A 24530-nucleotide genomic window follows, 5' to 3' on the forward strand; every position below is an offset into this window, starting at 1 on the left:
CTCTTTGCTGATAGATAAGGTAGGGAATCCCATGAGGCCACCAAAATTTTCTGTGGGCTCTTTCCACCTTAGAGATCCTGTTGCTTGGTCATCTATTTCTCTAGGACTAGCAGTTTGTCTGTTTCATAATACAAACTCAGGAATGTTTGTTGAACAATACAATTCATAGGACATAGTTCCTGTCTTACAAAGTACTTAACAATCATGTATTTATATGGATATTTAAAAATCCTGTTTGTGACTTAAGTTTGAAGTGCTTGTGAGGAATCTTTATGAGGGAAGATGGTTGATTTTTGAACCTTATATCTGATTTCTGATTACCATTTCAAACTCTATTTTGGGGGGCTTAGGGTAGCTCAGCGAGGCCCTGGGTTCAATCTCCAGCCCTAAAACCCCAAATCCCCCAAATGCTATCTTATTAGCATAGGCAAAATTTACTCAAAAAGAGGTAGAAAACTTGATCCAATAGTAACCACAGAAATATTAGAAAACATAGGCAAGAGACTACTTTCTGAAAAGACCTCAGATAGGTAGGTAAGTTGATTGTTGTTCCTTTTCCTGTGTGTGTGTGTGTGTGTGTGTGTGTGTGTGTGTGTGTGAGACTCTGGATGAAGCCCAGGGACATTCTACCACTGAACTACATTTCCAGCCTTGATATTTTTTGTTTGGAGACAGAGTCTGGCTAAATTGTCTAGTCCTTCCAAGTAGCTGGGATTACAAATGTGTTCCACTGTGCTTGGCTCCCTGCTGATTTTCAACATCATTTTAGAAGCACTAATCTGTGTGGTAACATACAAAAATTAAATGACAGGTATCAGTATTGAAAGTGAGACAAAATAATTATGCTTGGAATGTGATGTATAGTTTTCCTGGGAAAAGCAAGAAGTTAAAAAAATTAGAACACTATTGATGCTGGAATTGTAGCTCAGCGGTAGAGCTCTCCACTAGCACCTCACTAGCACATGTGAGGTGCCGGGTTAGATCCTCAGTACCACATAAAAATAAATAAAATAAAGGTATTGTGTCCAACTACAACTAAAAAAAAAAAAAAAAAAAAACAAACACTGTAACAATATATACAGTGAGAACAATTGCGTCTGCTCCTTTATCCATACTGTTTCTGATTTGCTGCCATAGGTAGTCTGTTTTATTTGTTTCTGTCTGTCCTACAAGTGTGTCAATCTACATTTAACACAAAGCTATCAAGTAAAAACTTCATCCAGGGGCTGGGGTTGTAGCTTGGTGGTAGAGTGCTTGCCTAGCATGTGTGAGGCACTGGGTTCGAGCCTCAGCACCACATAAAAATAAATAAATAAAATGAAGGCATTGTGTCCATCTACAACTAAAAAAGTATTAACAAAACAACTTCAGCTAGTAACCACAGAAGTAATGGAAAATGTAGGTAAGGAGCTACTTATCTAATGGTAGCTTTGTGTTATATAGATAGGTAGTATTCTGTAGTTTGCTTTTTAAAAACAATATGTCTTGGAGCTCTTTGTATATCAATTAATCAATTAATACAGTATTTATTATTATTATTATTATTAAACCCAGGAGCACTTTACCACTGAGGTACATCCCTAGTGCTTTTTATTTTTATTTTGAGACTGGATTATGCTAAATTGCTAAGGCTGACCTTGAACTTGGAATCCAAGTTGCTGAGATTTCTGGCCATGTGCCACCATGTCTAGAATCTTTATTTATTTATTTATTTTTACAACTTTATGATGTTTCATTTTGTGGGTGTATAACAGCGTATAAAAACATGCATTTGTGAAGCTGTTGGTTGATATCTGTTCATTAAATAATTTTTAGAACTTTTAATTTAGAAGTATTTAGTTGTTTTTTAATTAATTAATTAATAATTAATTTTGTGGTACAGGAGATTTAACCCAGGTGCACTTTACCATCCTCATCTCTTTTTATTTTTTAAAATTAATTTTATTTGGTATTGGGGATTGAACTCAGGGGCACTTGACCAATGAGCCACATCCCCAGCCCATTTGTATTTTATTTAGAGACAGGGTCTCACTGCATCCTCACCTCTTTTATTTTTATTTTGAAACTCCTTTTGCTAAGTTGCCAAGACTAATGATAGCTTTAATGGCCTTGAACTTGAAGTCCTCCTGCCTTAGCCTCCTGAATTACTGGAATCATCAGGACTTGTAAAAGTATATATTTTTATTTACAGAGGTAATATGTGCCTAAATCTTGTAAAAATTCAAAGCATAAGCAAAATCCTCTTGGTCATTTGTAATCTTTTCCCCCCTCCCCATAATTACCTTTTGTGTATGCATGCTCGAACATATGCATGTAGTGCTTGGGATCTAACTCGGCACCTTGCACATGCAAGGCAAATGCTCTGCCACTGAGCTACATCTTCAGCCCCCATAGCTAACTTTTATTGCTACTTTGGTGTTTAATATCTGCTTCTTCTGACTGATATTCCCATTGGTTAAAAATGTGAGTTTTAGGTACAGTGTTGGTTTGGAAGATAACATATCAATATCATCAGTCACTGTTAGCCAAAATTGAAGCTTGAAATTCTGTTCCCTTTTCTACCTGTACAAATTCCATTTACACCTCTTCTTTTTTTTAATAGTTATTTTTTAGTTGTAGTTGGACACAATATCTTTATTTCACTTATTTATTTTTTTATGTGGTACTGGGGATCAAACCCAGGTTCTCATACGTGCGAGGTGAGTGCTCTATCGCTGAGCCACAACCCCAGCCCAAACACTTCTTTTTTTACATTGCCTCATTCTCTTTAGCCAACCTTATAGTTGTCTCCAGGTTGAACCAGGTGAAATTACTCTCTTCATGGATAAAAGCAGTTGGTTACCAGCCATTTTGTGAGTTCAAGTTAATGGTTTTAAAGTTTAATCAGCCGGACACAGTGGCATACACCTGTAATCCCAGCAGTTTGGGAGGCTGAGACAGGAGGATCACAAGTTCAAAGCCAGCCTTAGCAATTTAGTGAGACCTTCAGCAACTTAGTGAGATCCTGTCTCAAAATAAAAACCAAAAAGGTCTGGAGATGTAGCTCAGTGGTGAAGCATCCCTGGGTTCAATCCAGGACTGAGATCTGAACATATGTGTGTGTGTAATTTCTTACAAGACTTGGAATTGGCAGGCCAGATCAAAGACACTTAATAAAGTCCTATTGACTAATGAAGCTGAGCTGTTCCCAAGGCAGATAGCAATTATGATTTACCCAGTCTTACTGAGATGGTCTTTGCTGCCTTCTCCTTTTTTGAAATGCAGTTCGGTACCCTACTCTCCTATTAGTGGCTTGCTTGTTTGTCACACTTATAGATAGGACAGTTTCTCTTGAGGAAACTTTGTCTCCTTTTGCTACTGTTAAGCCTCTTGGAGTAGTTTCTTCAGTTCTGCAGACAGTGGAATACCTTTGCCCAGTGGAGGAAAAAATTATTTTTATTTTTTGCCCAGTGAAGTTCTTTTGAGTGAGGGTAAAGCTTTCAGCTTTAAGGATGCAGAGACCCCTTCAGATCTGTGTGTGTGCAGCAGAGTAGGGAGTCTAGGAGTTCACACTTGATTTTATGACTCCCAACTTCCCAGACTTTTAGAAGGCACTGACCAATACAATTCAAAAGAATTTGGAATGTATCTTGAGTTTTCCCACTTTCTATTTTGCCAAGTAAGGATAATTTAGAGTAAATATTTAATTATATAGTTTGCATAGTTAATACGTGCTCATGGTACAGCATTCAAAACAAACAAAAGGATATACATTGAGTAAAATAAGTTTCATACTTCCTCTCCAGTTCCTTAACTATCCAGTTCCTCTCCCAAGAGGCCAACCCGCTTGATCATCCTTCCAGAAATAGCCCACGCAGTTAAACACAGGTATGAATGTATTGGCTCTCTCCCCTCCTCCAAATAAGTGGTAGTGCATTACTGTTTTATATCTCTGCCATCCACTGCCACTTCTTCACTTTTCTTAAACATATTTTTTAAGATCATGTAAAGCTGCTTCATTCTTTTTAACAGCTGCATAATATTAGTAAGGGTATTTAAAAATTACCAGTTTTAATTTAAAAGGTATATTTCAACCCCAAAACCTAGAAAGAATGTGAATGCAGTACAAAGAAAGGTTCTGTAAATTAAATAAAATTTAATTCTGTAACAATTAATTCACTGTATTAGTTTAAAGACCCTGTCTTTGAAACCTCCTGCTGGTGATATTAAAACATTATATGTTAGGAAAGATTGTTATTTTAGAGAGGTCATCAGTCTCTGTAGGCAGAATGAATGAGAGAGCAAGAAGTTTATAATTGATATATTTTGTCCATTTCCCCATTTTACTGAGAGGAATAGATTTAGGAAATCCTGTCTTGTTTCCTCCAATTGTACTGCTCAATTCAGGAGATTATACAAACAGTTTTTTGCTGTTAATGCTGTTAAGACAGCTTATATTTATAGCAGCTGTCAGTTGGGTTGGCATAGAAGACTACTCTCAGGACTTTTTATCCCTTTTGTTATTTATTTATTTATTTATACTGGGGATTGGACCCAGGGGTCACATCCTCAACCCTTTTTTATATTTTATTTAGAGACAGGGTCTCACTGAGTTGTGTAGGGCCTTGCTAAATTGCTGAGGCTGGCTTTGAACTCATGATCCTCCTGCCTCAGCCTTCCAGGCTGCTAAGATTATAGGCATGCTTCACTGCGCCTGGCTCTGTTAATTTTTTTGAGTAATACAGAATGTGTGTACGGTACCATTATTTGAAAGCATGCAGTGTCATTTCTGTGGGAGGATACACATGAAGTGATAGAGGCCTCAACTTGTTGAGGGTCTGACATTGGAATGGGAAGTTGGAGTCTGAGAACCTTGGAATTGAAAAATTCACAGGACACATGACCTTTGGGAAGAATAGGAAGAGCAGAATTCATCTACTGAACATTTATTGAGTATTCAGTGTATGCAAGGTACTGTGATAGGTAAATGCCGAACAAACTGCCTTAGAGGACACGAGTGGGAAGTTTGAAGACGACACAATATATAGATACTATTCATTTAAGTAGCACCTACTTATTATGACAGTACTATTCTAGGTGCTGGATATAGGAGAAGAAGGGAAATGTGCAAATCCAAGTTGTAGGGAGAAAATGTTGGTAGACCCTAAAATTTCTTACTCCAAAATAATAATTTGATTAATATAAGTCAATTTAAGAGAGCTGCTTCTTATGATATTTTTATTTTTTGTTTATTTTTTGATAGTGGGGATTGAACCCAGAGGCACTTTATCATTGAACCACATCCCCAGTTCTTTTTATTCTTTACTTTTTAAATATACATATATTTTAAGTTGTTTATGGACCTTTATTTTATTTATTTGTATGTGGTGCTGAGAATGAAACCCAGTGCCTCACACATGCTAGGCAAGCGCTCTTCCACTGAGCTACAGCCCCAGCCCATCTTTTTATTTTTTATTTTGAAATAGGCTGTCACTAAGTTGCTTAGGTTCTCACTAAGTTGCTGATACTGTCCTCAAATTTTCGATCATCCTGCCTTGGCCTCCTTAGCCACTGGGATTATAGGTGTGTGCCACCAACCCTAACTTTTATTTATTTTTTACTAAAAAATTTTTTTAGTAGATAGAATGATACCTTTATTTTATTTATTTTTATGTGGTGCTGAGTATTGAACTCAGTGCCTCACACAAGCATTATCAACTGGGAGCTTGTCAGAGCTCTTGAACACTTTTCTTTTTTTTATGATGTTGGCAATTGAACCCAGGGCCTCATGTATGCTAGGCAAATGCTTGGCCATGAAGCTACGTGCCCAATCCTTGTCAAAGCTCTTAAACCCTAATTTGGCCTACTGAATCAGAACTTGCATTTAAACAATATCCCCTGATGGTTTATATATACTTGCAAGTTTGAGAGGCCTTGCACTGTATACTTGGTCTGGCCACTAATGCATGGGTCATAGAGACCTTGGTTGCTAAATATAAATTATACGGGAGTCTGGAAAATGACATTGTTTGTTTTCCAACTCTCAGTCCAGAAGGATGGGTAGAGTTTGAAAGAGCCCATGGAAGGCTGGGGGTTTAGCTCAGCTGTAGAGTGCTTGCCTAGCATGTGCATGGTTTTGGGTTCAATCCCCAGCACTGCAGAAAAAGAAGAGCTCATCTGTTGAATGACCACTCTTTTCTACAAGTAACCAATGTTATTAGTTTCTTGTGTGTATATATATATATATATATATATATATATATATATATATTTTAAAGAGAGAGTGAGAGAGGAGAGAGAGAGAGAGAGAAAGAATTTTTAATATTTATTTTTTAGTTCTCGGCGGACACAACATCTTTGTTGGTATGTGGTGCTGAGGATCGAACCCGGGCCGCACGCATGCCAGGCGAGCGCGCTACCGCTTGAGCCACATCCCCAGCCCTCTTGTGTATATATTTATCTTCTTTTAAAAACAGCTTACCATACAGTGTTCTGATTCACATTGTAGGAGAGCTTTCTACTTTTACATCGATTACAGAATGCTTACAGTTGAGAATATCAGGTAGAGTCTAGGTTGCATGATTAATCTAATATATTGGCACACATTAAATATAATCCAGTTGTTAAATATTTGCTTCCTGCTGCCTGTGTGCTCAGCCCTTATGTTTATGTTGTCTCTTTCAACTGGTAACCCACTTTACATGGGAGAACTTAGATTCTGAAAGGTTAATTTAATAGTTCATAAACTATGTAATATCTAGGTTGCAATTTGAACTAGAATGTTACCTCCATAGTTTATTTGACCCAATTACACAGAATCTCTAAATGGTAGGCCTTTAATACTTTGGTAACATTCTGTGGGAAAAGATGTTTGGAAGGGTAACATTTTGGATATTTTCAGTGGATATTAAAGGAATTTTAATTTTTTTCTGACTCAGGTATCCAGCTCATATAGAAGACATTGACTACGAAGAAGGAAAAGTACTCATTCATTTCAAGCGTTGGAACCATCGTTATGATGAGTGGTTCTGCTGGGACAGTCCTTATTTACGCCCTTTAGAGAAAATACAGCTGAGGAAAGAGGGTTTACATGAAGAGGATGGATCTTCTGTGAGTAATAAATTTGGCAAGTTCTGTAATGAGTGAGATCAGCCATTGGGTAGTTTGTGTTCCAGTCTTTAGTGTTCAGTGTGAAAGTCAATAGCAGCTGGGAACCAGTCCTTATTTTGGCCTATAGTTGTATCCCTGAGATTTCTCTGGTGCCTGGGGCTCTTGAAGTATTTCATTCTTCATCTATTTGATGTGATTGACCTGACAGCTTATAAACTAACTAGGCTGAGCTGCATTGATGATGAACAGGACCTTATTTCTTTTTTTTCCCTGGTACTGGGAATTGAACCCAGGGGCACTTTACCACTGAGCTACATCCCTACTATTTAGTTTTTATTTTGAGATAGGGTCTCACTAAGTTGCTTAGGTCCTTGCTAATTTACTGAGGCTGGTCTTTTTTTTTTTTTTTTTTTAATCTTTTTTTTTTAATATTTATTAGTTCTCGGTGGACACAACATCTTTGTTGGTATGTGGTGCTGAGGATCGAACCCAGGTCGCAGGCATGCCAGGCGAGCGCGCCACAGCCTGAGCCACATCCCCAGCCCCTGAGGCTGGTCTTGAATTTATGATCCTCCTGCCTCAGTCTCCAGAGTTACTGGGATTACTGGCATGCTGGGATTATTGGTGGAATTCCCAAGTTACTGAGATGCTCAGCACCTTGATTTCTTTTTTATATCAGTGTTTTCCTAGCCTGTAGAACAATGCCTGGCATGTAATAGGTTTTTAGTAAATATTTGTTAAATAAATGAATGAATGATTGAATTCTAGATCCTCTGTATCTAGACATCTAGATCATTTATTAAGCTTATCTGCTGCCTGATAATTTATAAAACTATCATTCTGCATGTGGATTCCATTCTATTTTCATACACAAGGTCTTTTATGAGTCCTTGAGGAACCCAGAATTTGTTAGACTGCATTCTTGTTTTCTAAATTTTATCACTATGCCTGGAGCTTCTATTGACTTCAAAATGACTTACCCAGATTGTGGTGTAGCTTGGTGTTAGAGGGCTTGTCTAACATGTATAAGGCCCTGGGTTTACTCTCCAGCTCCACACACAAACAAACACACAATAAATAAAATGATGTATGAAGTATTAGTTTTAAGTTTTTAAAATGGGCATTGAGACTTCTGTAGTAGTTTTGCTGATTTTAGATCTGACTCAGCCTGATTCTGTTTTCCAGTTTTTATCCTCACTAGGGAACTTGAACTCTGGCTGGCCTTTTTTGTTTTTTCCTTCCAATATTCTATTTGATTGTTCAGTATTCATTTTACAGAATTTATCAATGCAAATCATGTGCTGGGAAAATATAAAATATTAAAGGTGAATGGTTGTCTCCCTTGGCAAAAGATCTTATAAAAGTGTGGGTGGCATTAAATAGTGTGATTGCTGCTTCCTTGAAGATGAAGTAGCTTCATTTCTCCCAGCTCTAAATTGGGTGTGTTCCCTGGTGGTCCTGGGTTCTTAAACTTGCTTTCATTGTGTATCATGGATATGAGGGGATTATCATCCTCAAAGCTGTGATGTGCTTACCCAGATCTCCCTGGCTTGGGGAGATCTGGTGTCCCAGTCCTCTTGTTTTGATTCCCTATGCTGAACAGCAGAATCATCTTCCTCTTACCCAATATCCCATTCCCACTTCTCACTCTCTTGTCAAACCCACCTTCTTTTATATTTGGTACAACGTGTGTCCTGTGGAATGCAGTTGGTAACAGGGTTTTTTTTTTGTTATTTTTTTGTTTATTTTTGTTTTGTTTTTTAGGAATTTCAAATAAACGAGCAGGTCCTTGCTTGCTGGTCTGATTGTCGTTTTTACCCGGCCAGAGTCACTGCTGTTAACAAGGATGGTAAGGCATTTGAGTTGTAGTTATTTTTACTTATGATTTAGGGGATGTTTATAACATGAGAGTTTGGTAGTGGATTGTCAGTATTTATTATTTATGAATCCCCTTTCTCCAAGTTAATCAGTATTTCAGGAGTTAGGAAAAGATTACAAATGGAAAGAAAGCTGGGTAAAAAGTTGGTTTTGACTCTTTTCCTAAATTTTAGTTTTTGTTTTCTAAAGCAGTCATAGTTCATCTGTCATTGTGCTGGGAAGAGTATGGGTTCTTACTGTCTAGGACTTCCAAATATAATTTTCAGTAAGCTTCTGTTGTTCCTTGTACTTTGTGGAAACAAAGTCACAGAGTAAAGACATTAAGATGCAGGGTTACAGAGCACCGACTTGGGTTGCCTTTGCCAGAATTTGGAACTGTGAGGAGACAGGACAGGGAACTAGGCACAGAGTTTCTTTTTTGCTAGTATAAGGGTAGGGGAAGGGTCACATATGGTCAGGATTCTGGAACAAACTCTGGATCCAAGTGATTACCTTTTTTTTTTTTTTTTTTCTTTTTTTAAAGCATATTCTACAGGATGTTTGTGATATGGCTTGTTCTCTGAAGTGAATGTTTAGAACAGTTAGGCTTTGTTGTGCTACTGTTAGAGGTGACTATGAAGCCAGATTATAGAGTTGAGTGTGTAACTCAGTGATAGAGTGTTTGTCCAGCATGTGCAAGGCCCTGGGTTTCATTCCTAGGAATGAAGGGGAAAAAACAAACCCACTTGATTTTCCCCACCCCTTCCCACTCAGTGAAGTTATTCAAGTGTTTGTTCAGTACTCTGCTAAGAGTTTGGCTTTAAGCTGACCAAGTTTTGTCTGAGAATAGTTGAAATAATAGACTCCAAGCAAGGTTGTATCTTTTGAGTTAACTAAGCAGTTACTGGTCTTCCAGTTTTTGGCAGATTAGTCCTTTTGGATAGCTCCTTGTGTCCTTAAATTACTTTTATAAGCTGTTTTCTTAGTAAAATTCCTGTTATTATTTTTCATTTGTATCACATTAACCCCAAAAGCCTTATTTTGGGGGGAGCTTACTTATTATTAAACTGCTTCAAATCATTTTAACAACAGACATGCTTGTGTGTGAAGAAGGAAAAAAAAAAAGATATACATGTCTTTTTAGATTCTTGTATTTAAGTTAGCCTTTTCTTCTCATTGACTTTTGAAGTCACGTGATATGAAATGCATGTGTTCTGTATGCACATAAATGTATTACTGAAAATTGATGGGCTGATGTGTGCTGATCAAGTCATGTTCTTCTTCAAATAATGTATCCATTGGAGGTGTGCTTTTTGGGGAGAATGGCTGTTCTTTAGCTCAGATAAAGTTCTGGTGAGATAAGTAACTCCTTAGATAAAGGGGGTAGCAGATAGTGAGGAACATTTCTCTTTTGTTCTAGTGATATCCTAGAGTCCCATGGGGAACAGAAATTGGGCCAGTGGGTTTGGATGAGGGAATAGCAACGGAGGGGCAAGCTGACAAAGAGGGTTTTAGGAGCCCGGGCAGCTCTTTTTTAGAGGAGTGGAAGGAATATTAGTGGAGGCAGTGAAGGCTTAGGGACCTACAGTTTTTCGTCTAGTATCTGCAAAGCCCAGAACATAACATCATGGACTTGGGGGAAGAGGGAGAACCTGGTTCCAGTCAGAATGAGGTCAGTGCCGAGATGAGCTACCAAGAGTAGGCAGGGCAGGAGCAGGATGGTGCAGCACATCATAAGAGGGGGAGGAGGGCTTCTATATACAGGGTTTCATAAGTAGGATGGGTCTGAAATTTTTTGGAAGAACTATTTAAGAACTAAAAGTTGTTGACCACACTATTGGTGATAGTTAATTAGGTATTTTCAATAATTTTTAAATTGGGGCAACCAGAACATTGCAAATTTTTAAAAAAGAAAAATGTCTTTTCAGTTGTGTTTTTTTCCATGAGCTAATATTATAGGTTATGGTTGTTTCTTTAAAATGGTCTTTTTGTCCAGTGAGTTTGGTCCAGTGAATTTTAGTTAATTGATGAACATGAAGAATGAGTAAAAACTTCTGCCAAAACCTCCTTTCCTGAAGTTTTTAGGTCTGAAGTTCTATATTGTGCTGCCTGCCTTACTTGTTCTTGAGACTAATTGGATGAGGGAGTAGAGGATACAGAGTGGGAAAATCCTGAACCTGGGAACTTAGTGGGACAGGCTGGTGGTGCTATTGCCACAGTGGGGTGGTGAAGGAAAGCTGGCCTTGTGGAAGCTCAGATCTGTGCCTGGTTTGGAGGTCAAGAAAGGACCCCCCCCCCCACCCCCAGTGCTGAGGATGGAACCAAGGGCCTAGCACATGCCAAGCAAACAATTTCAACTATGCCCCGGCCCAAGACAATGATTCTGACATACTGTCTTGGGGTTAGAGTTTATCCCTGGGAGTTGGCAGGCAGTTCTGTTTCATCATGATTCATTCTAATCCTTTTTTTTTTTTTTTTTTAAAGAGCGAGAGAGAATTTTTTAATATTTTTTAGTTTTCGGCGGACACAGCATCTTTGTTTGTATGTGGTGCTGAAGATGGAACCCGGGCCGCACGCATGCCAGGCGAGCGCCCTACCGCTTGAGCCACATCCCCAGCCCTCATTCTAATTCTTATGGGATTGGGAGCTATAGTGTTGGACTGTCTTTTTACTTCTTCCCTAGAAGTCTTTGCTCTGCCTTGCTTTTGTCAGTAGGGAGGGCCACCACAGCTTAATGGTGCTGTGAAGAGGAGCTCTGCTGGCAAGGTGCCTCCTGTAAATGACACTTCAGTCTTAGTAGTGCTGCTAGGAGGAAAATAGGGATAAAAAAAGTGACTACTTGTAAATTCATTTTTGGTCTGATTTTCTTGCCACTCTTAACCTCCATGGTGGTTTTGCTGAGGCTCAGCATTGATTGAGCAGGTTAGCAGGTGAGACCCTGAGCAGAGTTGATGAGCAGTGACTGCTAACACTTCGGAGTCTGTCATGATTGAATCAGAACTAAATAATTGAGAGTTTCTTAGGGTAGTTAGTTAGCACTTGGGAAATAAGGACAATTCCATATTAATTAGCTTTTTGTTTGGGATGGTTCTGTGGTGGTGGAAAGTGAGCCACATTTAGTGTGAAGGCAATTGTAGTTGGTAGCCTTGGTAGACCTCCAGTCTGTGTTGGAGTAAAAGAGGGGATTCTGCTTTCAGGGACTCTTTGTTTGGAACCCAACTCTGGTGAGTTGACCTCACCTCTTTGCTGCGGCTGCTCTGCAAAGCATTCTCCTTTGGGGAAACTGCACGTAGGTTAGCATTTATGACAAAACCGGGGATCAAAACTGTTGATCTTTGTTTCTTTAACTTGGTAGAGAAGACAAATCAGGTCCCCCTTCCTAAAAAGCATGCATATTTTTGGGTCATGTGCTTCCCCTTTCCCCTAGTTCAGTCTCTCCGGGTAGTGCCCAAGGCTTGCTTTTGTAACAGGAGATGCTATGAAAATGGTCTTATTCTCAAGTCTCTGCTGCAGCAGTTCCTACTTTTTGTTTTCTTCATGCTGTAACTGATCCTACATTTGAAATGTGGGGAGTTTGATATATTGTGAACAGCTTTGCACAGAGATAAGAGGAAGATTGAGGCCCATACCTGCAGGTGCTCTAGCCCTTTGCTGTTAACTTCTGTGGGGGGAGAGGATTGGTGCTTCCCTTGTAAATTGACTTGGTGGATGATAATTAGAATCACTTCTTGATGCCTTACTCTGTGACAGGGCCTGTGCTAGGTAATTTCCATGTCTTATCTCAGTCTTTACACAAATGTGGAAAGGTTATTGCTATTAACCCGGTCCTCCTTTTATAAATGAGGAACTGAGCTCATAGGAGGAAACTGCCTGAAGCACATAAATGTTGGATCAGAGATCTGAGTGAAGGTCTATGGGACTCCAAAGTCCCTGACCTGCATTTCCAACAGTACCAGGCTGTTCTCTACCACATTGGAGCAGGATTTTCCTAAAGGGACAGGAGTTGTGGATTATGCCCAGGTGTTCACTGATATAATGCTAGCATAGGTATAGGTGCTCTGTGCTTTCTGGAGCTTGGTGCTGTCTTTGGAACCCTGATTGAGAGAGAGGCTGTAGTCTTAGTCTCTGCTCAGTGATTATGGGCTCTTGCTTCAGATTCATTTGAGCAACTAGAAATCAAACAAGGAATTGGAACAGATGAGCAGTTTTGGAAATTGTCAGCCACAGAAACTAAGCCCAATAATATAAAATTGTTCAGAAGAAAAGGCTTAGGGGTAGAGAAGGTGGGCCTTCAATCCTGTGCTTATTCTTCTATCCACCTGCTGAGACACACCTGTGGAAACCTCAGGACTTCAGGAACACACCATCTGTGGCCTTTGGAATTCTCTGATTCTTGGAGAACAAATGGGCTGGAGAAGGGATTCCACATTCACTGTCATGATGGATCCAAGAGCAGCAGAACTTTGTCCACAGCCAGGTGTGTTAGCACATACCTGTAATCCTAGTGATTTGGGAGTTTGAGGCAGGAGGATCACAAGTTTGAGGCCGTAGCAACTTAGCAAGACCTTATCTCAGATTAAAAAATAAAAAGGGCTGTGGATGTAGCTTAGTGGTAGATAATCCCTTGGTTCAATTTCTAGTACCACAATGAACAAACAAAAATGCCCACAAAAAAAAATTGCACAGTCCAAAGTCATCTGTGTATCCCTACTTCCTTGATCTTGGAGAATATAAGCTTACTGGGCATCATTAGTTCTGTTCTTAGCAGACTTTTAGCTATTCCTGGTTGCTCTAAGATTGTCTGATATGTGAAGTTCTTAACCCTCTTCTTAACAGAGAGGCAAGGCTTGGAAGGTTTGTTTGATTTGGTACCAGTAAGGGCAGAGGTTCCTAAGGTGGTAACCTTGTGTCAAGTTAGAGGAGATACTGCCACAGTCTGGCTGGGCACAATTCAGGAGCCACTTGTCAAAAGAAACGAACTTTATTTTTAGAACACATACACCACACCACACAGCTCCTCAGGAAAAACCCTCAGAGCCCAACTGCCACCACCGGCTTCCCACAAGTCTCTCCACCTCCCCCACCCCTCCTGTTCTTGAGGCCGATTGGCTGGGTCGTGTGGGCGGAGCCAAAAAGTCCCCCAATGAGCAGCTCCGTGGTCTGAAAGGGCGGGGAAACAGCCCAATGAGCATCACTGCAGAGGAGCCAATCAGTTGGCAGGTAGAAGTTTGCTGGGGCTGCTGTGAGCCAATCATCAGCTGGCAGCTGGAAGTTTGCTGGGGCCCCTTCGGCTGTGGCTCTCAACAAGATAAAACAGGATATGCTGTTTTCTTTGATGCTAGGGTTAAAATCCAGGGCCTCATTCATGCTAAGTATGTGCTGTACCACTGAACTACCTCCCCAGCCAAGGAAGTATTTATTTTGATTTTTTGACATTTACATGGTATTCATTAGATGACGTTTGTGGCCACAGCAGAGCTCTGTTATCAGCCACCCATGGGAAAATTTCCCAGGAAGACCTCTTTTAGTTATACATGAAACCATGAAAGTAGATTTTTGGGCTTTCTCCAGAAGTGGGCCTAAGCCCACTATTGTTGTCTATTATTCTTACATAAAAGTATGTTTATTTATTTAGGTACCGGAGATTGACCCACATCCCCAGCCCTTTTTATTTTTTGCTTTGAGATAGGTCTCACTAAGTTGCTCAGGGTCTTGCTGAGTTGCTGCAACTGGCCTTGAATTTGTGATCCTCCTGCCTCAGCCTCCCTATCACTAGGATTACAGGAAAATGCCACCACTCCTGGCCCTTCTGATTTATTGAAGCCCAAATTAGGCCTTGTTCAGCATGATCCTGGGAGGAAGTTCCAAGGTGATCCCTTGTAGTCACTTGTAGGTCAAAAAAGTCAGGAACAGGATATTGATATCTAAGGACAGGGGCCCTTTGAGCACTTTTGACCGTAGTTTGGGTCATTTCCTAGTGGCCAGCAATGTTCTGGGCGAGTGGTTTGGATTTAGGCTGAGCAACTGGAACTATGGGCAGTGTGAGCTGGTGGAAAAAGAACTGGTCAGAGAGGTTCATAGGCAGTCTTGGGTTCTCATCCTCTCTCTGCCTTAGACTGCCCATGGAACTTGGAGTCTTTCATATAAGGCTTCATTCTGGAGTCTGCCTTCAAGAGGAAGCTCCAGAACTAATTAATTAAGCCTCAAAATTAACCCCAAATAGTTGTCAGATACTACTACTTTGGATGGTGGAAATGTCTGTAGAAATGACAGTTTTTATTTTGATGTTACTGAACTTTATTGATAAAACAGTTGAAAGTATAGGCTTGGGTGACTTACTAGCAAATTAAATTTTACTTTATATTTTTGTTACTGGGGATTAAACCTGGGGCACTTAGCCACTGAACTATACCCTCAGCCCTTTTTATTTTTTATTTTATGAAAAGGCCCCATCCCCACCCCAAGTTGTGTAGGTCCTTGCTAAATTGTCGAGGCTAGCCTTGAGCATGCAATCCTACTGCCTCAGCCTCCTGAGTTACTGGGATTTTAGGCATGCACCACTGTGCCTGGCTGATTTTTTTCCCATTTTACTAGAACTGGATTCTTAAAACTCTCCCATCCTTCTCCCTCCCACTTCATTTCTAGACTGTGCGGAGCAACATTACACTTGAATGAGCAGGGTCTGTTGAGAATTCTGAAGTGTCACTGTTACTCTTGCTTGCCAGTAAGCTCACAGTATAGACAGTTTTTGGAAAGAGAGGAATCTAGACCTCTGTTGTAGGGACTCAAATCATTATTGCGCTGCCTTATGTAGAGAATTGTTTATGTTTCCATTCTTAGTCTTCCTGGATCTTGTTCTGCCGTCTCATTGCTGATGTTTTTACTCCACCAAGCCTATTTGTGTATCCTGATATATTTGCTAGTCAGTTTCTTTCTGATTGGTGATATATTGGTAAATAATCACGTTTATTTTGTAATGCCCAGGAGTAAAGGTCAGTAGGTGATTATTAATTGCCTATGGCAGTGCTTCTCTGACTTTGGTGTGTATCAGAATCACCTGGAGGACTTGTTAAAAAAACAGTTCTATGCCCCACTCCCAGAGTTTTTGATTCAGTATATCTGAAGTGGGGCTGGTAAGTACTTGTCAGTACTCCTGACAAGTTCCTGGGAGTACGGATGCTGCTGGTCACACTCTGAGCACTGGGCTGCTGTGACCCAGGCACTGTATGAGGAAGAAACTGATGCAAGACATCGTCTCTGTCCTGAAGAACCTTCCTTCAAGTTAAGATATGTATGTATATGAAGGTAAACCTAAATGTGGAGTTCTGCAGGCCAGGTGCCAAATGAATCTGAGGAGTTCAGAGCAGACTGAATTTGCTAGTAGTATAGAGGCCAGGAAGCTTTCACAGATCTGTTGTGGTCATTTGAGCTGACCACGTAAGGATCAATAAGTGGCACCTTCCAGGCAGGAAAATATTTTGATAGATGTGGAGATGGGAATGTTAAGGGCACTTTTAGTGAATAGCAAGTCACTTTGAGTTGGTGGGTATTTGATGCTAGTAAAGACAAATAGTCTTGAAAAATGGGCTCAGACTGTGTTGGACTTTGAATACTAGGGTTGGCTAACTATTGACAAGCTTTGTTTAGGACAGAAGGAAATTTGATGTGGGGAGGGAATGCACTAATGAGGTAAAAGCTGGGCATGGTGGCAAGCACCTGTAGTCGTAGATACTCAGAAGCCTGAGGAAGACAGATCCTTTGGCCCTAGGAGTTTAGGAGCCAGCTTGGGCAATATAGCAGACCTTGTCTTTAAAAAAAGAATAAAGAAAAAGAGCAACGTAACCAGGAGATCTTAAATTCCTTATTGCATTCTTCTGTTCCCACTTGTCAGGGATTTTTATTAGGTGGAAAATCAGTCCTGAAAATTGAACCATGTTTACTAATGGTAAACCATTACATAATTACCAGTTGTTAACTGGTAATCTTGAGAAGATTAACTGTGACTTTTTTTTTTTTTTTTTAAATCTCTGCGAGTTTGGGGGGAAGGAATACAGAATTAGTTCTGCTTCTAAGATGCAAAGTTTTGAAAGCTTTGGTTTGTGTGCAACTAATGAGAACTGTTGTAGTTGAATTTTTATTTGGGAAGATATGAATATTTGGTGGTTGGGGATGTAGTCTAGTGGTAGAATTAGGGCTTAGCATGTACAAGGCCATAGGTTTGATCCCTAGCACCCTCCCCCCACCGCCAAAAAAAAAAAAAGTGGTGGTGGGGGGAGTGATCCTTAACAATCTCTTCTAATGGAAATAAAATAAAACTGATAGTAGAGCAGGTAGCATTTAGTGTTTTGGCTAAGTCTCTTTTCAAATACCATAATAGGAAGTTAATTCATATGGATTTTAAGATTAATCACAGAAAACATACTTTTAGCAGAGTTTTATTTCTTGGGGGTGTGGCTCAGTGGTAGAGTTTGTGTTTAGCATGGAGGAGGCCCTAGATTTGATCCTCAGTATCAAAAAACAAAACCAAAAAGATGTTACTGCCCCCAAGCCCAGAAAATAAATATTAAATTACAAAAATTAATAATTCACCAAGGAAAAAATAAGTCTGCATTTTCCTCACATTCTTAATTGTTTTACTTTTCTTTGTTTTTGGCCTAAACTCAGTGCAGACTATTTTTATTTTAATGAAGCATTATAAAAATTAGATTTTTTTGATAGATTTTGAGTTTAATAGATAAAAATTAAACTGTAATCCTGACTAAGAAATGAAGATAAGCATGCTATAATCTTGTAACATAAATAGGATAAAATTGATTTTTTTTTTTTTTTTTTTTTTTTTTTTGGTGGTGCTGGGGAGTAACTCAGGGCCTCATTCATGCTAAGCAAGTGCTCTACCACTGTGCTACATCCTTAGCCTTGAATGTGATTCTTAAAAAAAAGTTTTTAAACTCACCTAAATGTATTATGTGGTTGAAGCTCTCTTGTGTTTATGCTCTGAAAAATTGCTGCTTCCATGAAACTACAAGTTAAAATAATATCTTCTTGAATTTTAGGTACTTACACTGTGAAATTTTATGATGGAGTAGTTCAGACTGTCAAACATATTCATGTCAAAGCTTTTTCCAAAGATCAGGTGAGAAATGTGGTTTCGTGCTTTGTGTTATGAATAATGCTAACTTTGTACTTTTGTTTCTTGAATAAAGACATTACATTTGTTTATGATGGCAAGTCTTTATTTCCTCCACCTGACACAGTTTCACCGGAAAGTAATACATGAGTTTTCAGACGTTGTGAATATTGTCTATCTTTGCTATTTCTTTTTCAAATTGTCTTTTTCAGATTGTCTTTTTCAAAAATGCTGAATATTTGAACACTACTAACTGATATCTGTTTTCCTCATCTTTTCTCAAAAGTGTCTGATTACTCATCTTTTTTCTTCTTCCTTGCCCTTCTCCCATGGTTGTTACCCATCACAGGGAACCTGTCATAACACTAGAGCAGACCTGGAACATGTTTTCCCCTGTTCTACCTTTGTCCTTTACCATGACTTAGGACCATGACTTGGGTGGTTTACACACTTATCCTTTGCTGTGGATTTAGCATTCACTTGTGCTCAATATGTCTGATTCAGGAATTTAGTGTCCTGGTGTCCCATGCACCTTGTATGTACTTGGCTTGAGCATGGGGTATGAGTTTTGACATTGGAAATATAGTCTAAACAGATAGGAGCCTGTAGATTGTGTTGCCTACTTTAATCATGATTTTTTTCCCCTGTTAATTTCTGTCATCTTGATTAAAAAAAAAAAATATATATATATATATATATATATATATATATTTAGTTGAAGTTGGACACAATACCTTTATTTTATTTGTTTTTCTTTTTGTGTGGTCTCTGGGATGGAACCCAGTGGCTCACACATGCTAGGCAAGCGCTCTACCACTGAGCCACAACCTGGGCCCCATCTTAATATTTTAATGAAATAGGTGAGAGGAAAGTAGAGATCAAAATTTGGATATTAGTGTTTTTAAAAATTCTGTTACTGGTTTAGTTGTTAAGACAGCTAAAGGAAATTAGTAAAAGATTTTATTACTGAGACATTGTAATTGGCTACTCACCTTTCAGTGATTGTTGATGGGATAGTATTTGGTGATTTTTTTTTTTTTTTAACCCCCATCCTGTCTTTTCCTATGATGAGCAAATGTTTTGACTTATCACAGATTTTAACAAATTCTTCTATACATCCACTGAAGAATGAGAGATGATACCTTTAAAGGTATCCTCAAAAATGTTTTTACCTTCTGGGTTTCCTTTAAAAAAAATTTACAAAATTATAGAACTTTGGTCCTAATGATACTTTCTCTTTGATTATTTTTCCTTCAGGCATTTAAAGAACTATACGGTACTCTAAAATCTTATTTTTGCTTTAGATTTGGCATTTGTGTTAAGTTTGTCGAATGAGTATATTTGAATATAGATAAAAATAACTGAATTATGAGCTTGTCCAGAATTGGCAGATTGTATTCAGAACCTCCCAATTACCAGTTTGTTTTTCTCTCTACACTAAAATGGGGCTTTAGCATATGCTAGCAAACTGAGGTAGGCCTCTGAGAAGTCCTCAGTCTATAGAATCAGGCTGAGGACAAGCGGGTCAGAGCCTGAAAGCATTTTTTAGAACACCTCTGTCAGAAAAATTGCTTCCAGAAAAGATCCTAGGTAGTTGTCGGACCTTTTATGCATTCTCTAGTGATCTCATCATCATTCTTTGTCTCAGAAGAAATTGAACGCAGTAGTTGTTTTTATTTAGTATGGGTCCTCAAACTTCGGGGTGTATTTTCAGTGGTGTTTTGCATTATGTGACATGGCAAATGTCCTCTTTTAGTTTCTCCATAAATTTGCAAACAGCCTCCTAATTTTTGATTTGCAAATAATCACAAAGTGTGTTTCATCGCTATTTTGCTCATTTTAGAATATTGTGGGTAATGCTAGGCCTAAAGAAACAGATCACAAAAGTCTTTCATCATCTTCCGATAAACGAGAGAAATTTAAAGAGCAGAGAAAAGCCACAGTCAATGTGAAGAAAGACAAAGAGGACAAAGCCTTAAAATCGGAAAAGCGACCCAAGCTGCCCGACAAAGAAGGAAAGTTAATCTGTGCTGAAAAAGGGAAGGTGTTGGAGAAAAACCTTCCCAAGAACGAGAAGGAAGATAAGGAGAACATTTCAGAGAATGACAGAGAGTACTCTGCAGATACTCAAGTGGATAAAAAACCTGAAAACGACATTGTGAAGAGTCCACAGGAGAACTTGAGGGAGCCAAAAAGAAAACGAGGCAGACCCCCTTCCATAGCTCCTACTGGTGAGTGTTCCAAGTGGGCTCTGCAGTGGGTGATGCCAGAATGTTCTTCTGTGGCCTTTTGCAGGTCTTTCTACCTTCTGCACTTCAGTTCTTCGTATTTGTGACTGACTTTGGCTGTGATTGAGAGCAGGTTGTACCAGGGACCTGGCTCTAAGTGAGGCATGTTCGGGAGTGTGTGCAGGACCCAGCTTTGGGGTGGTAGACTCTCCACAGAGACTTCAGCTTACATAACAAAGCCCAATGAGCCAAGACCTTTTGCTTGTCTATTCAGATGATCTCAATTTAAAGAAGCCTGATAAAACCTGGCATTAGGAAATATAGTTTTAATGAGACAGATAAGAAAGAGGAAAAGAGGGGGAGGAAAATGGGGTAGGCAGGGGCTGCGAGTGTAGCTCAGTGGTACAGCATGACCTAAGTATACATAAGACCCTGATTTCAATTCCCAGAACCCCCACCCCCCCAAAAAAAAAGGAAAAAGTGGGCCAGAAGGATGCTGGAGCTAGAGAGGCATAGGTACATTATGAAATCTATCTCTCTAGAGAGTGATTATTGATAGGAAATTTTCATAAGTCTAAATAAAAAGCTAAGGCTGAGTCTATATGGCTCAGTTGTTTTTTGGGGGGTTGGCTAACTTCATTTAGCATTATCTTCTCTAATGCCATCCATTTACCTGCAAATGTCATGATTCTATTATTGCTGAGTAAAATTCCATTGTGTATATATGCCACATTTATATAGAGTACTTACGTAGCATGTGAGAGGTCCTGGGTTCAATCCCCAGCACTACAAAATAATAAACAGTAAAATAAAAAGTTGAGATAGTTAATTGATAAGAGTCAAAGAGGATATAGATTTGGAGGAAGATATAGTTATTTTAAAAAGAAGTATAAGTTTGGAACTCCTAGAAAACCAAGGATGAAACAAATCTTGATTTCTTCCTAAGCCAAATACTCATTTTCCAGATTGATTGTGTAAATGAAGAATCTCCTAGGGTTCTAGACCAAACCTGTTCATGATTAAATATGTGGCGTTTGGTCTTTAGACATTCTTCCTTGCATATTCCCTATACAAATATTGAAAAACTGTGAATCTCTTAGCACATTTTTAAGTAATATCTAGTTTTTTAAAATGCGAGATTAAATAACTTCAAATAACTTTAAAATATAAAGTTTGACATAAAATATATTTTCATTAAAACTGTGAAACTACAGTGTTAGTTCATTCATTATTCCCTAATATAGTAGCATGCAAAGCCAATCCTCCTTATCAAACCAAAATGCCCCATCAGGGAAAAAGTCTACCTTAATTTACATCAAATAAATGTATTTTGTACTTACTCCCAATAGACTAGCTTCTCATATCTGAATTCTAATTTTATAGGAAATTAGATAATAGACTGATTTGTCCTCAGATGAAATAAGGGACTTCCCTTATTTCAGTAACTATAGTTGGATTTTATTCTCAAGAGCTGAGCATGCTGCTGGGCATGGTATTGCATGCTTGTAATCTCAGTGGCTCAGGAGACTGAAGCAGGTGGATTGCAAGTTCAAAGCCAGTCTCAACAACTTAACAAGACCCTGTTTCAAAATAAAAAATAAAAAGGGCTGGTGGTGTAGCTCAGTGGTCATGTGCCCTTGGGTTCAGTTCCTGGTAATGGGGGTGAGGGGGTGGGGGTGAGTATGTGGAGGTGGGGGCTGAGCATGCTGGACTTGAATAGGGGCTAGATCTGTGTATAAGGTAGCCACAAGCCACATATGACTTTTGAGCACTTGGAATTGAGATGTGTTGTATAAAATGAACACTTGGATTTCAAATACTCAGTACAAAAAAAGAGCACAAACTCCTTTTTTCTTTTGTGATGATGGGGCTCAAATTCAGGGTCTTGTGCATACTAGGCAAGTACTCTATCACTAAGCTACATCCCAATCCCAGTAATTTTTTTATATTAATTACATGTTGAAATATTGATTTAAAAATTTTTTTTATAGTTGTAGATGGACAGAATGCCTTTATTTTATTTGTTTATTTTTTTGTGGTGCTGGGGATAAAACCCAGTGCCATACATGTGCTAGGCAAGTACTCTACCACTGAGCTACAGCCCCAGCCCACATGTTGAAATGTTTTTAAATGTATTAATATGTTTAAATAAAATAAATTATTTAATTTGATTTTTTAAAACTTGTTAGTATGACTACTAAAATTTTAAAAATTATGTGTGGCTTCTATTTCTGGCTTTCATTGTACTTCTATAGGTCAGGACTGTCCTTAAATTTAGTTGCTTTCTAGACAGCCTTCTGGGAGATTTTCATAAGAAATACACCCTCCCCCCCAATACAGACATACCTTTCTTTTCCTTTTTCCTTTTTAGCCTCCACATATGAGAGAAAACATATGACCTTTGGCTCTCTGAGTTTGATTTATTTCATTTAACATAATGTTGTCAAGTTCCATCCATTTTCCTGCAAGTGTCATAGTTTTATTGTGGCTCAGTAAAATCCATTGTGTATATACCACATTTTCTTTATCTATCCATCCATTGACAGACAACTAGGCTGGTTCCATAGTTTGGCTATTGTGAATCGTGTTGCTGTAAACATTTGTATATATGTATCACTATAGTATGATGACTTTTAATTCTTTAGGATAAATACTGAGGAGTAGTATACCTGGGTCATATGGTGGTGGTTCCATTACTAGTCTTTTGAGGACACTGATTTCCATAGTGATTATGCTAATTCACAACCCTACCAACAGTGTAAAAATGTTTTTCTCCATGTCTTCTTGGCAATGTGAATTGTTAACAATACTCAAGTTTTGTATGGTCAGTTCTCATTTCTGTAAGGTATCAAAAGGAAAAAGGCTTGCTGGGCGTGGTGGAACACGTCTGTAATCCTAGCTACTCAGGAGGCTGAGGCAGAAAGAAGAGAAGGATCAAAAGTTTGAGACCAGCCTCAGCAACTTAATGAAACCTTATCAAGGTCAGCCTCAGTAACTTAGTGAGATCCTGTCTCAAAATAAAAATAAAAAGGACTGGGAATGTAACTCAGTGATAAAGAGCCCATTCAATCCCTAGCACCAAAAAAAAAAAAAAAAAAAAAAAAAAAGACTCAGTGGTAAAAAGTATCCCTCGGTTCAATCCCCAGTACAAAAAGAAGGCGACTTGCCAAATATCTCATACATAGTTCAAATCCCCTTAACGAAATTGCTTGGAAAAGTTTTCATTGATTTGGTAGAGCCTTGGGTTCCCTAACTTGTATAGAATTGATTGGGAATAGATTCTGAGCTATTTTGAGAGGGTTGCTTGTATTTGTGTTTAACTTGGAATGTGTGTGATCCAAGTTCTTACCACTTGGAACAGAAGAATGTTGGCATTGGGAAGTCTGAACACAGGAAGAGCCAAGAATGAGGGTGGCCTTGGAGCTCAACCCTGTTTGTGTTCAGCCATTTGACATGGCAGATATGCAGATATTGGACTTAGATGAGTTTTTTCTCTCTCCATTTCTTCTTCTCTTCATTCCTTTTCCTTCTCCTACCATCATTTACTTGCCTTCCTATCTCTTCCCCTTTCTCTCTCACTCTTCCTTACCGACTTTAGCTCTGTCTTCCTGTCAAAAGCTCCCCAGTTTCTTTTTCCCTTTTTTTTTCTTCTGTCTGCCTTTTGGATTCTCATCTTTTTTTTTCCAGATTCGGGGAGAACTTCATACATTTTTAGGCTTAAAAATAGCGAGCAGTCTTTGAGGGCTTTGTGTCTGCACTACTGAATTCTGTGACAGCTTCCTGCAACATTAACTGTCAAAAGCATGCTTTTCTGAGATTTGCCTGGGATTTTTTTTTTTTTAAAGAATATAAATGTTGGCATTCTTTTTAACCTTCAAAACTAAAACTAATGATAACAAATTCAGCAAGAAGAAATTAAAAACAGTAATTAAACCCTAGATATACATTTTAGGAGTTAGCATGCATGATGGATTTCAGGAGAATATTGGATAAGTCAGATTCCCCCCCCCCTTTTTCTCAGTAGATACAATTTTGAAGAGATGATTTAATAGTGACAAAAATGACTTTTCTGTTGCTCATGCAACTTCAGGTAAAAAGCAGTCATGTTGCACTGTGGTGTTCTAAGAAGAGGGTTTTAAGAAAGCTGGGTCATAAGAGAGAGTACAAAAAGAGATTTAGGATATCAATCTGCAGAGTGTCAGCATGTCCCAGAGGTAGTAATTTCTCAT

General features: G+C 38.8%; 1 protein-coding gene across 4 annotated transcripts in view; it reads left to right on the forward strand.

Annotated features, from left to right (window-relative positions):
* Window positions 1-24530, forward strand: part of Phf20 (PHD finger protein 20) — a 128416-nt gene that overhangs the window by 47074 nt on the left and 56812 nt on the right. For 2 of the 4 annotated variants that reach the window (XM_026383200.2, XM_026383201.2), the window contains exons 3-6: window positions 6918-7089; window positions 8854-8938; window positions 18000-18079; window positions 19917-20304. In XM_026383200.2, the coding sequence (XP_026238985.2) occupies window positions 6918-7089; window positions 8854-8938; window positions 18000-18079; window positions 19917-20304 (725 nt within the window). Of the gene's footprint in view, window positions 1-6917; window positions 7090-8853; window positions 8939-17999; window positions 18080-19916; window positions 20305-24530 lie in introns of those variants that run through there. The other 2 variants (XM_077800228.1, XM_077800227.1) reach the window with 2 other exon arrangements.

This window comes from Urocitellus parryii, chromosome 6 (assembly GCF_045843805.1).
Source record: "Urocitellus parryii isolate mUroPar1 chromosome 6, mUroPar1.hap1, whole genome shotgun sequence".
NCBI lineage: Eukaryota > Metazoa > Chordata > Mammalia > Rodentia > Sciuridae > Urocitellus > Urocitellus parryii.